The sequence below is a fragment of the Oryx dammah genome, unplaced genomic scaffold, assembly GCF_014754425.2.
Source record: "Oryx dammah isolate SB20612 unplaced genomic scaffold, SCBI_Odam_1.1 HiC_scaffold_23, whole genome shotgun sequence".
In the NCBI taxonomy this organism is placed as follows: Eukaryota; Metazoa; Chordata; class Mammalia; order Artiodactyla; family Bovidae; genus Oryx; species Oryx dammah.
This window is the reverse complement of record NW_024070207.1, coordinates 104,361,163-104,381,159: the sequence shown is the minus strand read 5'-3', so window position 1 is coordinate 104,381,159 and position 19,997 is coordinate 104,361,163. Positions and strand designations below refer to the sequence as shown.

The window sequence follows — 19,997 nt, the reverse complement described above, 5'->3', positions numbered from 1 at the left end:
ATCCCACACTGTTACACTCCCCTTGACCCTAAGCAGAGCTTGTGTTCTTTAACACTCAAATGTATCTTGGGATAAAAGTAAGGACTCTGGATATATTCCAATACACTTCTTCAGGCACAAAGCCTACCTCAGGAAATGACAGTGATAAGGAGGAGAAATAGATGATAGTGACAATAAGATCATCTCTCTATGCAGTGTCAGAGAACTTCAATCAAAATAGCAGAAAACCATATTGGACTGCTCCTTTCCTTTAGAAATGTATGCATATCTCAGATATGGTGGGTTGGGTTCTAGATCACTGCAATAAAGTGAATATTGCCATAAAGTAAATCACAGGAATTGGGGGATTCCCAGTGCTTATAAAAGTTGTTAATCCTATTGTACACTTACTAGAAGATGTCTAAAAAATGTACATAGCTTAATTTAAAGTTAGAATACAGCTACAATAGTAACAGAGACCTGATCAGAGCACCATAAGGAATAAAATATGGGAAGAGTTTAAAATATTTCACAAATTTACAAAGTGTGGCACAGGGACCCCAAGTGAACACATAGTTTGGGGGAAATGATGCCATAGTTATGTTCAATGCATGGTTACTGTAAACTTTCAGTTTGTAATGAAACACAATATATATGAAGCATGGTTAAGTGAAGTACAATTTTTTAAAGGTATGCCTATAAATCAATTAAAACAATTCACATAAGAGACTGACTCTGGCTAAGGTTTTTTTTTTCTTTTAAATTAATTTAATGGGAGATTAATTACTTTACAATATTGTGGGTTTTGCCATACATTGACATGAATCAGCCACGGGTGTACATGAGTCCTCCCATCCTAAATCCCCTCCCCCTCCAGAAACAGAGAGATCGACATATTTCTCTGGGAGCATACCCTATCCTGTCCCCTGCCTTATGTGGCATTTTCCCCATCTCACACGAAGTCTGGGACATGAAAATGTAAGGTTTGCTTTAGGGACACGTCTCAAGATTATGCAGGGATGTGGTGTACCCCAGGAACCTATTATTCCAAGAGATAGACAAAATGAAGGCCCACATGAGTGAGGACTAAAGGGACAACCACCCTAAAATATAAGTCATTCAGAGACCTGCCCAAACTTGCTCTCAAACCTAGAACGCGCAGACAGGGCATTCCCTATTACAAGCCTTAGAGTTCTCTGTGAGGTCAAAGTCTTATTCTAAGAAGAATGGCCTCAGTTCAGTAGAGGGAGAATCTCAGGTTGGAGGGTCAGGTCCTAGGACTGACCAGGACCATGGTGAGGTCCCTGGGTGAAGAAAGAAGTATCACTAGACCCACAAATGAGGAGGCTTTACACACCCCTGCCCCTATTCCTAACCCCAGAGGCTCCAGGCAGAGTGATAGGGATGAGAAGCCTCCTCATTTCTGTCTGGTCTCAGCGAGGGAAGGGCTTTTTCTATCAGGATCAAACCTCAGTTCTGAGGAGGGGGGCATCTTGGCCATGACCACCGGGAAGATGAGGACCATCGGTGCTAATGAGAGAGTCTCTCCCACCAAGGAGGAAGGCTCACAGAGTGGTGCTCCCCCTGTCAGGGAGAGGTGCTCAGAGAAGCGCCCTGACTCCCCACTAGGGACTCGGAGAGGTGAGGGCTTGGTTTGGGGGCAGGAGGACTCAAGTCGGTAGAGTAAAGGGACTCGGGCTCTGACAGACGTCACAGTGAGGACCCTAAGGCATGACCCAGGGACTGCTGAACACTGAACGATGGAGTCCCCACAGAGCCCCACCCCTGCCATCATCCCTCAGAGACCCCACACAGGGCAGCTGTCACTGGAATTAGCTCCCCCCAACTCCCGTGCTGGTGGCAATGAGCTCTGACTGCTGTTCAGGGTGTTGGTTTAAACGAGAGTGGATTCCCAGGACTGAGCTGAAGGCAAGGTGAGGACCTGAATGTGGACTCAAGGGACTGTTGCCCCTCCTGTAACAAAGTGAAACCCACAAAGTCTCACCTCTATGGTCGGCAGGGGATGGTTCCTACAACACTGTTAGGCTGAATTATCGGTAAATCTTGATCTAAGAGATTGTGTAAGATCGAAGAGATTACTTGGTTCTATAATAGAAAGAAACCTAGGCCCCAACTCCAGCCATGGGGAGAGGCCCGAGTGCTAACGCAGCACTGGCAGTAAAGATGGCAACACAAAGCAGCACCCATGCGCTTAATTTCCTGACTTCTCCCCTGCTGAACTCTAGGAGGTGAAGCTCTGTTTGGAGGCTTGTGGACAGAGTTCAGGTCAGGGAGGAGTGTCAGACTCTCTAATAGACATGAAGATGGAGACTCCGAATGAGGACCATAGGACACTCTCCCGCGGCTTTCCCTCGCCCCACCCACCGCGTGCCCCTGTAAGCTATCTGACACCCTGAGCATCATGGCCAGAAATGAGTCATCCTGACTTCCATTTTACAGTTTCCTGTAAGTAAGGACTTCGATCCAGCAGTCAGGCCTCTGGCTGGCGGAGGGTGGATTCCCGGCGCCAGTCTGGAGTTGAGGTGAAACTGAATTGGGACTGAGGCAGGGGCCACTCAGCCCATAACAAAGAGGGCTGCACTAAATTTCACTGCTACTGTAAGCCCTGGAAAGCTCCAGCAGAGCCATCAAACTGAGTTCTGCCTGGGGAAGTCTCACGGATGGTATGGCTTTGGTCAGGAGTAGCCCCTGCTTGCAGATGGAGGATACCTCTGTCCTAACTGCAGTGAAGTGAGTGCCCTAAGTAATGACTGGGGGCCCTTTCCCATTTAGGGGTGGTATCACAAAGCAGAGCACCTACATATCTAGGGGGCTCAAGTGAAGGGTAGTCACGTATGTAGTACCCTGACTTTGCCCCTCCAGGGACTTGGGGAATTCAGGACTTTGCTCTGAGGCTGAATTACCCAGGTTATTGGTGGGAGGAGTCCTGAGTTCTACCCAGACCGGGATGAGGTCTAAGGTGAACACCAACTCTAAATGTAAGTTGTCATTAATTTTGGCTCTTTTCCAAGTGGAAACCTAGCGTATCGGTGAAGCTGGTGAGTCTTCTCACTTTTGTGTGGAGAGTTCAGAGATGTGAGGATGTTGGAATATGTCAATGGCCTCAGTTCTGCCAAGGGAGGAGGCCCAGGGCTTCAGAGGAGTCAGCGAGAGGACCCTGAAAGAACAATGTTGATTGCACTCACCCTCCAACAGGGAAAACAATAGACAGCACCACCTCCCATCCCCCACCCGCCGCACAGCCCTGAGAAACCCAGGCATGGAAGTCAGGTGTATGGGAACCCAGGGCAGCAGACACGGGTGTCCCAGGCTCTACCTAGAGCCAAGGAAAGACCCTGAAAGAGGACAGAAAACCCCAGTGAGCCCAGGACAGAGTTCCCTAGAGCTGACTGCTGTGGGTGCCCCTTGCCAGCGACACTGGGCTAAGGTACCTCTTCACTTCTTCAGGTATCACAGGAAGATGAGGACCAGGCTTTGGGGTAGAACCTTAGAACTGCAAAGAGGGTAGGGCCCAGGCCATGTCAAAAGTTGATACGATTGTCCTGAATGTGAACCAAGAGGACCCCCACCCTCAAGAATGGAGGGGGTTGTCCTCAAGGAATGGACTGGCCCACTGCTCCTCTCAGCGCCAGGAAGCAGGTGGCAGGGCTGGCAGGCTGCAGCCTGAGTCTCAATTATTTCGACAGAGTTCTTAAGAGGACAGGATGATCAGATCAGGAGTCCTCTGGGTTTGTAGAGCATTGCCCACATGGAAACCTGCAGAGTGGGCCTTCTTAAAGGCCGAGTGGTGCCTCCCTGCCGCAGGCGCTCACACCCTCTCATCCTCTCTCCTCTCTGCCCAGATCACGTGCTGTTCTACCTGCACTCCTGCCTGTTGTCCCTGACCACAGTCACCATGCCTCGGGGTAAGAAGGGTAAGCTCCACACCTGTGACAAATGCCGCCAGGCTCAGCATGGCACCCAGGATCTGAGGGGCGCTCAGGTCACTGCCACCACGATAGAAGCACTCTCTTCCTCCAATCCTAGTCCCGGGGTTGATGCTAAGGGAAAGTCCGGTGCTAGGTCTGGTAACCATCTCAAGCATCCTCGGGGGGCCCTGACTACCACCCCTGTGCCTGCAAGTGTTTCTCCCACAAGATCATCCAAAAGAGCCCTTGGGGAAATTGGGAAAACACACAATTCCTCTCAGGCCCCTGTCTCCAATGTGAGGTCTGGAAAACACTCACTAACCAGGCCGACGAGTCTGTTGGTGCAGTACCTGTTATGCATGTATAAGACGAGAAAGCCCATTAGGAAACCAAATATGCTGAAGATTATCGATAACAAGTACCAAAATCGATTCCTCAGGATCCTCAAAAGAGCTTCTGACAGCATGGAGGTGGTGTTTGGTATTGACATGAAGAAAGACAACACTGCCAAGCATTCTTATGTCCTTGTCGGCAAGATGAGTCTCCCCCGCCATGGGATCGTGCACCGTGGCAGGGGTTTTCCCAAGACCGGTCTCCTAATGAGTCTCCTGGGTGTGATCTTCATGAAGGGCAACTGTGCCACAGAGGAATACATCTGGGATTTCCTGAGTAAGATGAATATCTATGCTGGGAAGAGGCACTTCTTATTTGGGGAGCCCAAGAAGCTCATCACCCAAGATTTGGTGCAGCTGAAGTATTTGGAATATCGGCAAGTGCCCGGCAGTGATCCAGCATGCTATGAGTTCCTGTGGGGTCCGAGAGCACACGCTGAAACAAGCAAGATGAGAGTCCTGGAGTTCCTGGCCAGGATTAACCGTTTGGATCCCAGTGCCTTCCACTTTTGGTATGAAGAGGCTTTGAAAGATGAGGAAGAGAGGGCCCAAGGCAGCGGATGTCCCAGTGTTCCTCCAGCGGTTCCTTCCACACCTAGTGAAGCTGAGGCAAATTCTGCACTCTGTGGCTCAAGAGAGTAGTCCATGTTCCAAGTAGTATAGGACTGGACCTCACCGAGGGTTCACAGTGTAAAATACCTTGGTGTTCCTCTTCTGTATGGGGAATTGAGAGATAAACCTGTGTTTTTATGTTCTTGCTACTTTTCAAATGTTGCTCCTAAATGAAAGTTTATCTAGCCTATAATCTAAGTGTACACATTCATGAGTCACACTTGCTGTTGTTTATCAGTCTTAAAGATAAGAGATTTTTATATTGTGTAAAGCAAATGGAGAAGCTTCCATCTTATTTAGTAAGGTGGCTCAAGATAGCATGGCACTGCAATATGTTATTTCCTTGAAAATTTGAAAAAGTTAAGCAGTAAATATGTGGGATCAAGAAACATAGGAAAAGTAAGATGGTCAGTATTTGGATTCCTCATGCCTTGTACTCTGTGTTTTACAAAATTATAAACAACCGTATATACTTGGTTAATTCAAAATGTAGAATTAAATTCTAATAATTTCAACCTCATTCTCACAGGCTCATTTATTCCCCAAACATGAACTGAGCCTCTGCTCATAGTAGGCTCCATGCTAGTACTCGGAGAGCTGAGAAAAAGATCTAGCCACTGGCCATAAAATTAGAGTCGAGAGGCAGCTGTCATGTAGAAGAAATGGTGACATGACAGCAGTCAAATGTGAATTCCCTGATGCAAGGTAGTGGTGGGCCTTGGGAAAATGTAAGTCCTTCAGTGGGAAGAAATTATAAGTTGTGTGCATGGCGGGCTGGATGAGGCTGTGGTAATCGTGACCAGGGACCAGGTTCTCACGTGGTGGGCCGCATAGTTTAAAGACAAAGCCTGGGATGGGGAACTGCCCTTAACAGTTACAGGCACACTTCACTCTGTGGCACTTTGCTTTATTGTATTTCACAGGTACTGCTTTTCTTTTCTTTGTTCTTTTTCTTGACCAAATTGAAAGTTTGTGTTAGTCAACCTTGCTTCCAGCAAGTGTTTCGGCTCCATCTTTCCAACACCGTTTGCTCACTTCATGTCTGTGTGTCACATTTTGATACCTCTTGCAATGTTCACACCCTCAGCAGCAAAAATGATGGCCTCAGTGAAGGCTCAGAGAATGGTTAGCAATTTTTTTAGCAAAGAGGTGTTTTTATTTAAGATATCTATATTATTCTGAGGCATAATGCTATCGCCCACTTAATAGCCTACAGTATAGTGTCGACATAAATTTTATGAAAGCATTGGGAAACCAAAAATTTCTTGTGACTCAATTGTGATATTGACTGTCCTTCAGGGGTTGGGAACCAAACTTGCAGTATTTTCTGAGTCTGCCTGTGCTTTGGGATTGTGAGTAAATCAGACAGAAATCGCGTGAACCTGGCATGGAATGTATCCTGTAGCTCTTGTTCCGGTGCAGGCAAGCAATGTGCAGATGAGATGTTTTATTCACGTTGCCTTCTATCCACAGAGTTTCTGAGAAATCAGGCTGAGGTCTCCGCGGCGGCTGCAGCCCTAAAGCCTCTGCCGCTACCCGCACCCTGGCCTCGCGCCCCTGCCGCCCTTTGTGGACGCCGACTCGGCCGGTGCGGTCGGATACACCGCGGTAGCCCCGGGCCCGGGCTTGGAGGCTCCCGGGGGAGAGGAAGCGGTCCGCCCGGGCCGGGACCCCCGCACAAGGTGACGGCCAGCCGAGAGGTTGCGTAGGCCCCGCCCGGCCAGGCCCAGCCGAGCCCTGGACAGAGACAGGGCAGGGCATTGTTCATGCACTGACCGACCTCAGCAGCCCCGCATGACCTCAGAGAATGGAAACTGCCTCCAGCATCACCGGCACTGCCGCCCCAGAATGGTGGGACGCTCGTCCCTGCTGGGCGGGAATCTCAAGAAGAAGTACGCACAGAGGTTCTTGCCTGAGAAACTTCCGCAGCAGGACCATACCACCACCACTGACTCAGAGATGGGGGAGTCCTATCTGCAAGAATCCAAAGAGGAGGCTACCCCCCTCAAACTCAAGTGTGAGCTCTGTGGCCGTGTGGACTTCACCTACAAGTTCAAGCATTACAAGTGCTTCTGTTCCATGGCTTGTGCAAAAAGGTACAATGTGGGGTGCAACAAACGAGTGGGGCTTTTCCACTCAGACCGGAGCAAGCTGCAGAAGGCGGGAGCCAGGATCCACAACCGCTGTTGGGCCAGCAAAGCCAGTCTGCCGACACTTACCAAGAAGCAGCCAGCAGGCACCGTACCCCTTTCAGTTACCGCTGCCCTGCAGCTAACACACAGCCAGGAAGACTCCAGCTGTTGCTCAGATAACTCAAGCTATGAGGACCCCTTGTCCCCCATCTCAGCCAGCTTGTCCACCTCCTGCCGGCGACAAGGCCCGTGGGACCTGGAGCTCCCTGACGCGCACATGCGGGACCTGGTGGGCATGGGACACTACTTCCTGCCAAGTGAGCCCACCAAGTGGAACGTGGACGATGTCTATGAATTCATCCGCTCTCTGCCAGGCTGCCAGGAAATTGCAGAAGAGTTCCGTGCCCAGGAGATTGACGGGCAAGCTCTGCTGCTGCTCAAGGAGGACCACCTGATGAGTGCCATGAACTTCAAGCTGGGGCCCGCCCTCAAGATCTACGCACGCATCAGCATGCTCAAGGACTCCTAGGGGTGGCCGGGCGCCAGGGCTCCTCATCCTGACCGAGGCGCCAGGGCTCCTCCTCCCGACCGAGCAGAGCCGGCGGACACTCCTGGGGGCCCAGAGCAGGGCCGGTCAAGGGAAGGGCCCCGGCTGTGGGGCATGGCTGGGGAGGAGGTCTCGGGACCTCCTTGGTGGCTCTCAGGGGCCTTTCTTTCGGTGGGTGGGGCAGAGAGGTAGGTGGCACAGAAGATGGGGCTTTATGCTTGTAAATATTGATAGCACTGGCTTCCTCCAAAGTCCCACGACTCTAGCCCGGCTTCTCTTCCCCTCTTTCTGTCCCCCATTTTCCAGGGGGTATGTGGTAAGGGCTCCCAGCCTGAGTTGGGTCATTTCTCAGGGCAGCTGTTAGGCCTGGAGAGAGGCCTCGGAAGCCCTCGCCTGCCTTCCTCCTCTTCTTTCTCGGGGCCCAGCTTGCTCTTCCGTTGCCAGCTTCTCCCACTTCAGCCTGTTACTGAAGCCGCCTGAAGGGTTCTCCCCCCTCAACCCTGCAAGTGGAGGGAGAGAAGCTGGGCCTGGTTTGGTCACACCTGCTGGTACAGACACCTTAACGCTGTGTGTGTGACTGTGACTGTGTGTAAGCCTGGACTGACTGACGGGCAGAGAGGCCCCCCCCGCCCCGGCATCTCCAGGTGTTTTGTAGCAAACAGCCACTTAGTGCTTTGTCCTGGACTCCACTCAGCCTCGGGATGGGGAATAGGAAAAAGGGCTGCCTCGGTGCAGAGGCAGGATCAGAAAGCGATGCAGGTTAGCAGGAGATTTTCCTTTCCAGATTGTCGTGGTGTCTCTGCAGCCCTTTCCTGCACTGTGACGCTCCTCGCCTCGACTGCCCTGCTGTGTCACAGACGGCATTAAGGAAGCTGCCAGTGGGCTGGGCCAAGCTGCGCCTCCTGGTCTTGCCTGTCCACCCACCCTGAGAGCCCAGTGGTGGGGCCCAGAGAACATCCAAGGGCGGAAGAGCTGGAGTGACCGCTGAGGTGAAGAAGACAGCCTTCGGCCTCGGCTCCCACACTTCTTTGCCTCTGGAACTTGCTGGCAGCAGTGTGAGCTGCCCATGGAGAAGCCGGGGCAGGAAGGGTGAGGGCCGGCCTCTGACCTGCCCTGCATGCTGCAGGCTCCTGGGGGAAGAGTTGTACTCTCCCCAGGGGAAGGTGGGTGCCCTTCTCAGTTCGTTCTATTCCCCACTCGCACCCCCCAGGCAGGGTTGGAAATGAAGGACTTTTTTAACCTTTTTTGTTTTTTAAAAATAAATACATAAAATCCGTTCCTTCTGTGCCTTTCTCCCCTGGGGATGCCTTTCTGTGATCCTGAAGAGCTACTTTTCACCTGCAAGGAGAGGGTGGGTCCCTGGACTGGTAGGGAGACGACCACATTAACTGGACAGCTTATCCTCCACGCTTTGCCATGTCATTTGAGGGCACACTCAGCCCCGGTTCAGATCCCACCTGTTCTTCATGGGTATTCCTTGGGAGTGCAAGGGTCCAGGGCCCCTTCAGCTCTGCCACTGGGGAGACAGGACGCTGTTCGTCAGGAATACCCGGCACACTGGAGGCAGAGCCCAGAGCTCCCCACCCTCACACACGCTCCTGTGGTGGGTGCAGCATCGTGTCCAGCACCACCCTTGGGGTAACTCTGCCTCACTCAACAGCTGAGCATTCTTTGGATGCTGGAATAGCAAACTATTAGGAGAGTCTCTGCCTCAGGAGGCGATTGCCTAAGCCTCGAATAAAGAAGCGGCCTTCCAAACACAGGCCACTCGTGCACTCAATTAGTCTGTAACAGAGGGCCCAGGGAGATTGATTGGCAGGGACCTTTTAAGAACTAATACCCACTTCTTGATGACAACTGCGGAAAACCTTTAAGATGTAACTACTTCCTGGAGGAAGAGGAGAAACAAACAACTGACTAGTTGACCACCCCCAGGATGGAGCTAGGACTTGGGAAGTCTGGTCTTCAGAAGGTCAGGAATGGCTAGCCAGACAGGGGCCAGCATGGGACCCTGGGCTGAGGGGGAGTGGGGAGCGTCCCCCAGGAAGACGCCTGTGTTGCCCACCCCACTCCAGGGCAGGGGAGCGGGCCACTGTGGCCCGTGCAGCTTGGCGAGTCCATGCTGGACCTCAACTTTCACTTTCTGGAGGACAAAGCCAGGCCCAGCCAGAGTCTGTCCTTGTATGTGAGGTGGGAGAGGGAGCTGAAACTCCTGAAAGAGGATAGGGTGGATCTGCAGGGCTGAATGACACAGGTCAACACATCCCTGCTGTCTCTTCACTCTGGGTGGAAGGCCTCAGTCTGAAGGGTGCTTCCTTCAACATGTATTCACTGCTGACGTTCATGCGTTACACAGAATTTTGCAAAACTTTTGATCGCGACCGACCGTTTGTTCCCCACCCTCATATATGTACTGAGATGTATGTAATTGAAGCAAAACAGAATACCTACCCTGATGTATTAAAAAAAAAAAAAAAAGAAATCAGAGTGACATTCCCCTGAGGTGGGATGATGCTCAGAAGCCAATAGAATGGCACACTCTGTCCTCGCTGGGCATAACTGTCAGCTTTTAGGTTGTGAATGTTTATTAAGTCTACAATTCCTTCTCATTCACCCTCCCATAGCCCCTGGCAACCACCACTCTACTCTCTGCTTCTTTGACTTAGACCATTATAGATTGTACATGTAAAGGACATGCAGTATTTGTCCTTCTGTGTCTGGCTTATTTCACTGTAGCATAATGTCCTCTAGATTGATCCACACTGTCATGACTAGAGAGGTTAGCTTCTTTTTAAGGCTGAATGATATTTCATTGTATGTATATGTTACTTCTTTATCCATTCATCTGTCCCTGGACACTTGGGCTACTTCCCTCTCTTGGCTATTGTGAGTAGTGCTGCAATGAACATGGGAGTGCAGAGTTCTCTTCAAGGTCCTGATTTCAATTCCTTTGGATAGTAGTGGAATTGCGGAGAATATTATGTGTTATTTTTGATTTTTTGAGGAACCCCTATAACTGTTTTCCATACTGGCTGTACCAATTTACATTCCTACCAGCAGTGTTGAATGTGTATAGTTTACTAAGAAACTTGCAGACTGTCTTCCACAGTGGCTCTACCGTTTTGCATCACCACCACCGAGGAATGAGAGTTCTTGTGGATTCACATCCTTACCAGCATTTGGTGGTGTCAGTCCTTTGGATGTTGGCCATTCTGAAAGGCATGTCGTGGTATCTGCTTGTTTTTTTAATTTGCAGTTCCCTAATGGTATATGATGTGGAGCATCTTTTCATATGCTTGTTTGATATCTGTGTATCTTCCTTGGTGAGGTATCTATTCATATCTTTTGTACATTTTTATTAGATGTTAGTTTTCTTCTTATGAATTTTAAGAATTTTCTGTATATTTTAGATTAGAGCTTTCATCAGATATATCTTTTGCAAATATTTTCTCCCAGACTATGGCCCATCTTGTTCTCTTGATGGTGTATTTTTACAGAGCAGAAGTTTAAAGGGAATGAAATCTAGCTTATCAATTATTTCTTTCATGGATCCCCATCACTTTTTTCTTTGATGATCTTTTATTGATCAATTGATTTGCCATGCGGCACATGGGATCTTAATTCCCCAACCAGGATTTGAACTGACACCCCTTGCACTGGAAGCACAGTTTTGTGTGTGTGTGTGTGTGTGTTGAGGAATAGCAAATTAACAATATTGTGACAGTTTCAGGTGGACAGTGAAGGGACTCAGCCATACATATACACATATCCACTCTCCCCCAAACTCCCCTCCCATCAATACTGCCACATAACACATAACCAAAATAATTAAGAGTGATAAATAAAGGAGACAAATAGATAATGCTCAGTAACCATATGATCATCTGCATGTGCAAAACCAGACACCCTCAAGTGATCAAAGGCTTACAAGATTATCTGGTGCTATCCTTCTATGTAGAAAGTAAATATTTTATTATTTGTACTAAAAGTATTTTTCTCAATTTATTTTTTGGCTGTGCTGGGTCTTAGTTGTGACACTCAGGATCTTTGTTGCCATGTCTGCAGGCTCTTTGGTTGTGGCATAGTGAGATTTTTAGTTGTGGCACATGAACTCTTAGTTGTAACATGTGGGATCCAGTTACCTGACCAGGGATCGAACCCAGGCCCCCTGCATTGGGAGCACAGAGTCTTAACCACTCGACCAACAACAGGAGGGTAGTGAGAGTAAAGATTTTTAAACTACCCTAAATCTGGTGGCTCAGATGGTAAAGAATCTGCCTGCAATGCAGGAGACCTGAGTTCAATCACTGGGTTGGGGAGATCCCCTGGAGGAGGGCAACCCACCCCAGTATTCTTGCTTGGAGAATCCCCATGGACACAGGAGCCTGGCAGGCTACAGTCCATGGTGTTGTAAAGTGTCAGATATGACTGAGCAAATAAGCAGACACACTAAATCTGGCTGAAGAGAAGGAATATATCAGCTCTTTTTCTCTGACACCATAACATCTTTCCTGAGTTCTTTGGTTTCTGCTGTGTGTTCCTAATCTTAGATTACTTTTGAGACCAAGACCTGTTTTCTCCAACATTTACTAGAGGTTAACTGTTCAATGTCTATAGGAATATGCATTTCCCAGGAAGCCTTTAATCAAGTGACAGATGCTGATATGGGAACCTCCATGAAGAAGGGCTGAGGAGACAATCACCGCTGAATATACTGGTCATCCAAAGACTAAGAAGAGGAATGTTAGATCAGTAGAAGGCAGAGACCCAGGTTGTAGTAGATGTAGTGAGTATGCTGAGCAAAAGGAATCCGAAAGGACTAGAGTTGCATCCCCACTGTCTATTCTCAGAGGCCCTGATGGACTAGGATCACATGAGGATCACCCTGACTTCCCACTTGGAATTCTCAGGAGACCAGGACCTTAACCTCATCATGTGTCAATGTGAGGACCTGAAAGTGGACTCACAGTAGCACACAGTATAAAAGGAGGCCCTGGAAAAATCACTGATGCTGTGGTCCCCAGGAAGCTCTGAGCACAGATGTCAGGTTGATTTCAGGCTGGAAAGTTTCAGCGAGGTGAGGTCTTTGTCTAATAGGATCAGCCTATTTCGCAGAGGGACGGACCTAAACCCAAGGAGGACCTCACATGCGATGCTGAGTGTTAGACGGGACCCCTGCAGAGGGAGCCAGAAGTCTGTAAATTCTTAGCCCTGAGAGACCCAGAAGAGCTACTTCTTAGTGGTCCCCTCATTCAACCTGTGTGATCTTAAGGAGGACAGGGCCTCCTCTAGCAGAATCAGACCCCAGATCTGCAGAGGGGGGCCTCTTGACCATAACCAGACTTAAGGTGAGGATCATCAGTGCTAGTGAGAGGGTCTCTTCCCCTACAAGGGAGGCTCACAGAGTGGCGTCCCCTCCTGACAAGCAGAGATGCTCAGAGCAGCGCCCTGACTCCCGACACTAGGGACTTGGAAAGGTGAGGTCTTCGTTTGGGAGCTGGGGGACTCGGGTTCACAGAAGGAGGCCTCCTGAGCTCTGATACACTGCACAAGGAGGACCCAGGGACGGATGAATATTGAGCTACCGGCTTCCCGTAATATGCTGCCCCTGCCCTGCCCCACCCCTAAGAGACCCCACGTATGAACGTATGCAGTGCCCCTCCTTTTCCGCTTGCAAGGCAAGGAGCGCTACTGGTAGCTGCAGCGTCTGTTCCGCGGAGATTGTGTACCGGACTCGTCCGGAGCCAAGGTGAGGACCTGCATGTAGCTGAAGTGAATTTCCCAACCCCTCCCTGTAAGAAAAGTGACCCAACCGCATCCCACCCCTGCAATCTGCAGTGTAACACGCCCTGTCCCGAGTTGCGGGCCAAGGAACCATCTTGTAGTTGCCATGTGGAGGGTCGGTGGCGGCTCGGGCGGCTTTGTTTAAAGAGGAAGGGCTCTTTATGCGTTGGAAGTTGTATTTGCCCTCAACAGGTGAAATGACGGGGCTTTCAGTGCTCACAGGGCTATCTCCTTCCAAAGTGGTGGCTGCACAGAAGCCATTTCTGCCACCAGTGCTGCAGTACCCTCGAGTAGTGGCGTCCAGTCTTTTTGGAACCAGGGGACCGGTTTCTTGGAAGACAATTTTTACATGGGGTGGGGTGCAGTGTGGGAAGGGGTGTGATGCGGTGGACAAAGGAGGGTGGGGTGGCGTGAGGGTAGGGTGGGGTAGGCTAAGGGGATGGTTTCAGGATGCTTCAAGTGCATTATATTGTTTACTTCATTTCTGTTATTATTACATCCCCTCCAGCTCCGATCATTACGCATTAGAATGGGAAGGTTTGGACCCCTACCATAGGGGTCCAAATTACCATAGAGTAATTCAGGCTGAGAGAACCTGTCATTTTTGCATGGTGTGCGAGGGGTGGCGGGCGTTGGGGATAAGGGACGTTCAGGTAGAGAAAGGCCTTTATATAAAAGGATATGGACCTAGAGAGTATTATGTATGCTAAGTGAAATGAGTCAGAGAAAACAAAATGCTATATGATCTCACTTCTGTGAGGAATCTGAAAAACAAACAGTTGTAGAAGCAAAAGAGAAAAAACAGGTGGTTGATGGCGGTTAGGGTTGGGGGTGTGGGGGAGGAGAGAAATAGATGAGGAAGATTAAGATGTACAAACTACCAGTTACATAAAAAAATCAATGGGTGGGAAAGGTAAATAAAGAGAAAGATAGATAAGGTAACCCCATTAGGCATAGGGAGGAGTCTCAGCCTTACAAGGAGTCAAGCCAGGACCTTCAGTGCTAGTCAGCAGGCCTGGCTTCCAAGCGGATTGCTGCACTAAGGAGCAGCCCCGCTCTCAGACCCGGGCATCCCCAAACAAGGTAGCTGGATATGGAGCTCCCAGCATCTCCTCTAGCCACTCAGGGAGGTGAGAGCTTTGCCCTGGGGCATGGAGACTCGGGTCAGCAGAGGGAAGACTCCCAAACTGGAGGCCAGAATCCTGAGTGAGGACTGAGGGAGCCCCTGACTCCAGAACTGGGGCAGGGGGCGGAGGTCAAGAGTCCTGCCCTTGTGGTTAGCAGCATAGCCCCAAATCCGTTTTGGCAGGATGTGACTCACTCTGTCACCTCTGGTCCCAGAAAGGTGAAGGCCTTTTTGCAGGGTTTTGGGCTCAGATTGACAGGGGGCAGAGTCCCAGGAAGGATGCGGAGTCGCGGGGAAGATCCATACACGGTAGAGAGAGCCACACCTGATGCCGCCTCTGCTGTCAGCCCCGGGGGTCCCAGGGCAGAGCTGGCCAGTTCTGGTGCCCCTGACTTCTGCCTGTGGGGTCCAAGGGAGATGAGGGCCTTGGTTTCAGATCTGGCTGCCCAAGTCAGCAGAAAACGAGGAGTCCCAGGCCATGACAGATGTTGAGGCACCAATTCTATGTGAGGAAGGAGACAACTGACTCCCCCAGAACAGAGGAGCCCACACAGAGTGCCACCTCTGCCGTCGCCCTGGGAAGCCAGGTTAGAGCTCTCAGGCTGAGATACCATCTCATTTCCTCCAAGGATGGTCTCAGGGACATTGGGGTTTCAGTGTGATGGATGAGGCCTCATTCAACATAGGGAGGAAGCCGGGTTCCTAAAAGGAGTCACAGTGGTAACACTGAATGAACACGCGAGAACCCCAGCCAGAAGGAAGTGAACCACATAGTCACATCACTCCTCTCAGACCTGGGAGACCCAGGCGTGGGGACCAGATGGCCCCCACTTGCTTCTGCCCAGAGCCTTGCAGGGAGGTGAGGAACCTCGTTGATGGGGGTATGGGTTCAGGTCCGCCACTGGAGCATTTGCAGCTAGTACCAGGAGCCCAGAAGAGGACCTAAGAATTGCGGGGACCATCCACCTACCCTGCGACAACAGAGGGCAGGGCAGAATCTCTTCCTGACTGTCCACATCAGGAGTCCACACACAGCTGTAGCTAGAGATCGGGAAAATGTTGCTGCTTTCTAGTGGGTCTCAGGGAGATGGGGCCCTTAGCAGGAGGGGAGAGATCTCAAGTCGAGACAGAGCTTTTCTGGTCTTGCCAGGAGTCACAGAGTCACGGTAAGGACCCAGAGAGATGACTTAGATGAGCACCTACCCAAAGCAGTGGGGGCCCGCAAAGTCCCAGCCCCTGTCAGCCCTGGGGCACCCCAGGCAGAGGTCGCCAGATGTCACCCCTCACTTCCAGCCCCAGGAACTCAGGGAGAGGTGGGCCTTGATCTGAGGCCAGAAGAGTCAGGGTGGACTAAGAGAGGAGCATAGAGCCCATCCAGGTGAGGGCGAAAGGGGCCAGCAATGACAGAACAGTGGAGTCCCAGAGAGTCCAGCCCCTGCTGCCATCCCAGGGAGGTCAGGGACAGGGGTGACAGGAGGTGGCTCACACTTTCTTTCACCTTGGGAACCTCCGTGTGCTCAGGTCAGCAGAGGGAGAATTTCTAACATTTGCCAGGACTCACGGAGAAGATGCTGAGGACTGTGGGAAACTCCCAGAATTCCTCTCACTGTCACTCCTTGGTGCCCCCAGGCATACATGGCAGGCAGAAGTGTGCCTCACTCACAGCTAACAGGGAAGTGAGCGCCTTAGTCTAATGGGTCAGCAGAGGAAGGAATCTTAGACTCTTTGAGTAAAATCTGGGGACCTTGTGTGAGTAGCACCCATTACAGGGCCTCGGCCTCCTGCTGCAGCTCTTCAGGCCCCAGAGACCACGGGCGGTAGGGCCAGGTGGGGCCACCCTGGCTTCCCCCGTTCGGTCTCAGGGAGCTGTTGGCCTTGCTGTGAGGAAAGATCCTCAAGCCAGGAGAGAAAGGAGCCCCCAGATCCTCCCAGGAGTCAAAGTGGGGACTGCGAATTTGGACTGAAGGTACACGCTCCCCCTTCCAGCTAATCCAATGAACGCTAGAGTCTTGCCTGATCCTCCTCATTTCTTTGTGTCATTTCTAAGGGAGATGAGGTTCTTCACCTGAAGGGGCGGCACCAGAGGCAGGAGGGAGGGGCCCACGCCCTTGGTGTTGACAAGATGAGGACCCTGAATGGTGGAGAGCCGAGTTCAGGACAGAGCAGGCCCCAGAACTGCCAGTGCCATCCACCCCTAGAGTCCATGACTCAGTTCCTTCTCATGGGTCCCAGGGAGCTTTGAGGCATCACCTTTCAAGCGGCACATGGCAGGGGTCCCGGCCCCACTAAGAGCTGATGTGACAGTAGTGTGTGTGAACGAAGGGACCCAGAGAGGGCCCCGCCCCCAGGATCTGCTGTCACTGGAGGCAGCCACAGGCAGGCTGAGGCTGGCGTGCGCTCACTTCTTACACCGGGTCCTCAGGGGATAGGCTGACCAAGAACAAGAGGCCAGTGGTTCCTGGAGCAGGGCTCTCCAGGAGAGGGGCAGAGCAGCCTTCCCTCCATGCTGAAGGAGCTCATCCACTCATCTTCCCTTCTCCAGGTGCCAGCATCACCTATTTGCCTGCCTGCTTCCCTGCCCGCTGTGCCTGCTGAGAGTCATGCCTCGGGGGCAGAAGAGCAAGCGCCGTGCGCGTAAGAAACGCCGCCAGGCACGCATGGAGACCAAGGATCTCGGGGATGCTCAGGCTGCTGCCTCCCCCTCCCCTACTTCTGGGAGTACGCCCCCGGGCTCCTCCACTGCTGATGTGGGCCAGAAGCCTCAGGGAGCTGAAGCCACTAGCTCTCCTGTTGCAGGGGCTTCAAGCCCAAGATCTTAAGCAAGTGGCAGGCGCCAAGTTAAGGAACATAAAAACTCTCCCCAGGCCTCAACCTCTGCTAAGATCGCTCCTCCAGGTCCTCTGACCAAGAAGGCAGGGGTGTTGGTACATTTCCTGCTTGAAAAGTTTTAAGATGAAAGAGCCCATTAGGAGGGTAGATATGCCGAAGCTTTTTCACAAAAGCTACAAGACACGCTTCCCCGAGATCCTCAGGAGAGCAGCTGAGTGCATGGAGCTGGCCTTTGGCCTTGAATTGAAGGAAGTCAAGCCGAATGGTTACTCCTATACCCTGGTCAGCAAGATAGGCCTTGTCAGTGATGAGGTGCTGAGCAGCAGCTGTGAGCTGCCGAAGAATGGGCTTTTGACGCCTCTGCTGAGTGTGATCTATCTGAATGGCAACTGCGCCTCTGAAGCTGATGTCTGGGAGTTCCTGAATGTTCTGGGCATCTATGATGGAAAGCAGCATGTAATCTTTGGGGATCCCAGGAAGCTCATCACGGAAGAGTGGGTGCAGCAGAATTACCTGGTGTATCGTCAGATTCCCGACAGCGATCCCCTGAGCTGTGAGTTCCTGTGGGGCTCAAGAGCCTACAGTGAAACCAGCAAGATGAAGGTGCTGGAGTTTTTGGCCAAGATCGATAGTACCATCCCCAGTGCTTTCCCGTTCCATTATGCGGAAGCTTTGAGAGAAGAGGAAAAGAGATCCCGAGGCAGATCTCTAGTTAGGTCTCGTGCTGCTGCCAGGGCCACTGCCCGCTCCAGGTTCCCACGCAGAGATCCGTCCAGTGCCCAGTGAGTTCTCGGGCAGCTTCTTCACTTTGTTTGACCAATACTGCCAACCTTTTAAGAAGTGAGAGGCTAAAGTAGGGTGGAAAGGTCATAATCTATATCTTCTTTGTGTTCCTGTTTTACCCTGTTACCTTTCAAATGTTGTCTCGTTTCCTAGAATGTTTGTTTAGATTCAGAATCCAAGTTTACGAACGACAGTTTTGTTGTTATCTGTCAGATTTAAGAGTAAGAGTTTTGGCACTGTGTAGTATAATTCAGAAAATTCTTCATCTTTTTTGGATCCAGAACAAGATAACATAGCTTTGGAATAGGAATTTTCTTGGATATGTGAGAGAATGTTGTTGTTTTAAAACAGATGAAAAACAAGTAAGCTGTAGTCAAGTTTTGATTTATGTTCTTCACCTTTGTCTTTCTCTTTATAACATTCAGTAGTACCCTTAGCGATACACTTAGATGTTGCTAGCTTATTCAAGAATGCCAATAAAAATAAACAATAAGAAACTACATTCCTTGCTTGGCGGCTCCTTTATTCCCATCTTTACTTGAGCGTCTGCTCTTCAGAAGGTTCTGTGCTGGTGGGGGTGATGCAAAGATAAAGGAGACCCTGCACCTGCCTGTAGATGTCTTGAGTATATGAGCAGTGATTGCATAAGGAAGGTGGTGTGATGATCTAAGACAAGTGACAAAAAGCCGGGAGGATGCTGGGGAGGGAGTTGGGATGAGAGCAGTGAGGTATAAATTCTCTCAGCCTTTATTCTCTTAAACCAAAACTTTGAGGTTTGGTATTTTGGCCAAGGTCAATGGTAACATCCCCAGTGCCTTCCCACCCTATTATGAAGAGGCTCTGAGAGTCGATGACGAGAGAGCCCGAGCTGCAGTCAGGGTTTGTAGTCCTGCCAAGGCCAGTGTGTGCTCCAAAGTCACGTCTAGCAGTCCCTCCAGCCCCTAGTGAGGTCTGAGGCAACTGTTTCCCTGCGTTCCACCAACACTCCCAACCTTTTAAGTTGTGAGAGGCTAAGGTGGGGCTGGAAAGCTACTCATAATATCCCATGTTCTTTGCATTCCTGTTCCTTCTTGGGAGGTCATTTTAAGTTGGCTGCGTGGTGGGCTGGATGAACCTGTGATAATGGTGAGCTGGGCCCAGACCCCTAGATAGTGGGCCCCAGATTTGGGAGGTTGAGACTGAAATGAGAAGCTGCCCTGAACAGTTACCCTGAGATTGTGAGTCAACCAGAGGGAATCTCCCCCTGTGGGAAAGAACAGAAGGTGTCCAGTGCTCCTGCCCCAGTGCAGGTGAACACAGTCCACAAACCAGGTGTCTGGTGCGTATTATTGTCACCTTTGTGATGGGATGTTGAGACATCACTGTGCTGGCACTCTGGGCCCTGAACGGAAGGAGCCCCAGCACACTCCAAACATGAGGGTATCTCGAGAGTAATCTAGTAGACCTGCTGAGCGGGGCTAGATTTTAGTGGTGGTGAAATACATGAAAATCGGGGTGTTTTGTCAGGAGGGCTTTGGGAGGCAGGGGAATTACTGGTCCTTGACACAAATTCTATAAGGTTTTGCGTTGCATCCTGGTAAAACACTTGCCTTAAATTCAATAACATATTCTCTGATAGAGAAAATTTACTTAGGGTTACTTGTTTAGTTGCTAAGTTGTGTCTGACTCTCTGTCACCCCATGTTCTGTAGTCCACCAAGCTCCTGTGTCCATGGAACTTTCCAGGCAAGAATCCTAGAGTGGGTTGCCGTTTCCTTCTCCAGGGGATCTTCACAACACAGGGATCGAACCCGCATCTCCTGCTTGGCAGCCGGATTCTTTACCACTGAGCCACCCGGGGAAGCCCAATGATTACTTGCTAAGCAGCAGTTAGATTGACTCAGCT

At 50.7% G+C, this 19,997-nt stretch overlaps 2 protein-coding genes and 1 pseudogene across 2 annotated transcripts; all 3 read left to right on the top strand.

The window, feature by feature from the left end:
* Positions 1-3,895: 3,895 nt before the first annotated feature.
* On the top strand, positions 3,896-4,942 carry LOC120881689 (melanoma-associated antigen B3-like). Its single transcript, XM_040265349.1, has one exon. It carries the CDS (start codon positions 3,896-3,898, stop codon positions 4,940-4,942), a length of 1,047 nt encoding a protein of 348 aa, XP_040121283.1.
* Positions 4,943-5,582: 640 nt separating this feature from the next.
* On the top strand, positions 5,583-7,573 carry LOC120881687 (annotated as a pseudogene).
* A 9,528-nt stretch (positions 7,574-17,101) lies between these two features.
* On the top strand, positions 17,102-18,116 carry LOC120882322 (melanoma-associated antigen B1-like). Its single transcript, XM_040266300.1, is given in 2 exon segments — positions 17,102-17,446; positions 17,448-18,116. Coding segments are annotated over 2 exon segments (1,014 nt in total).
* The last annotated feature ends 1,881 nt before the right edge of the window (positions 18,117-19,997 follow it).

What these genes read in the sequence shown, in the direction of transcription:
- LOC120881689 (XM_040265349.1), top strand. Translation starts at nt 3,896, where the DNA reads ATGCCTCGGGGTAAGAAGGGTAAGCTCCACACCTGTGACAAATGCCGC.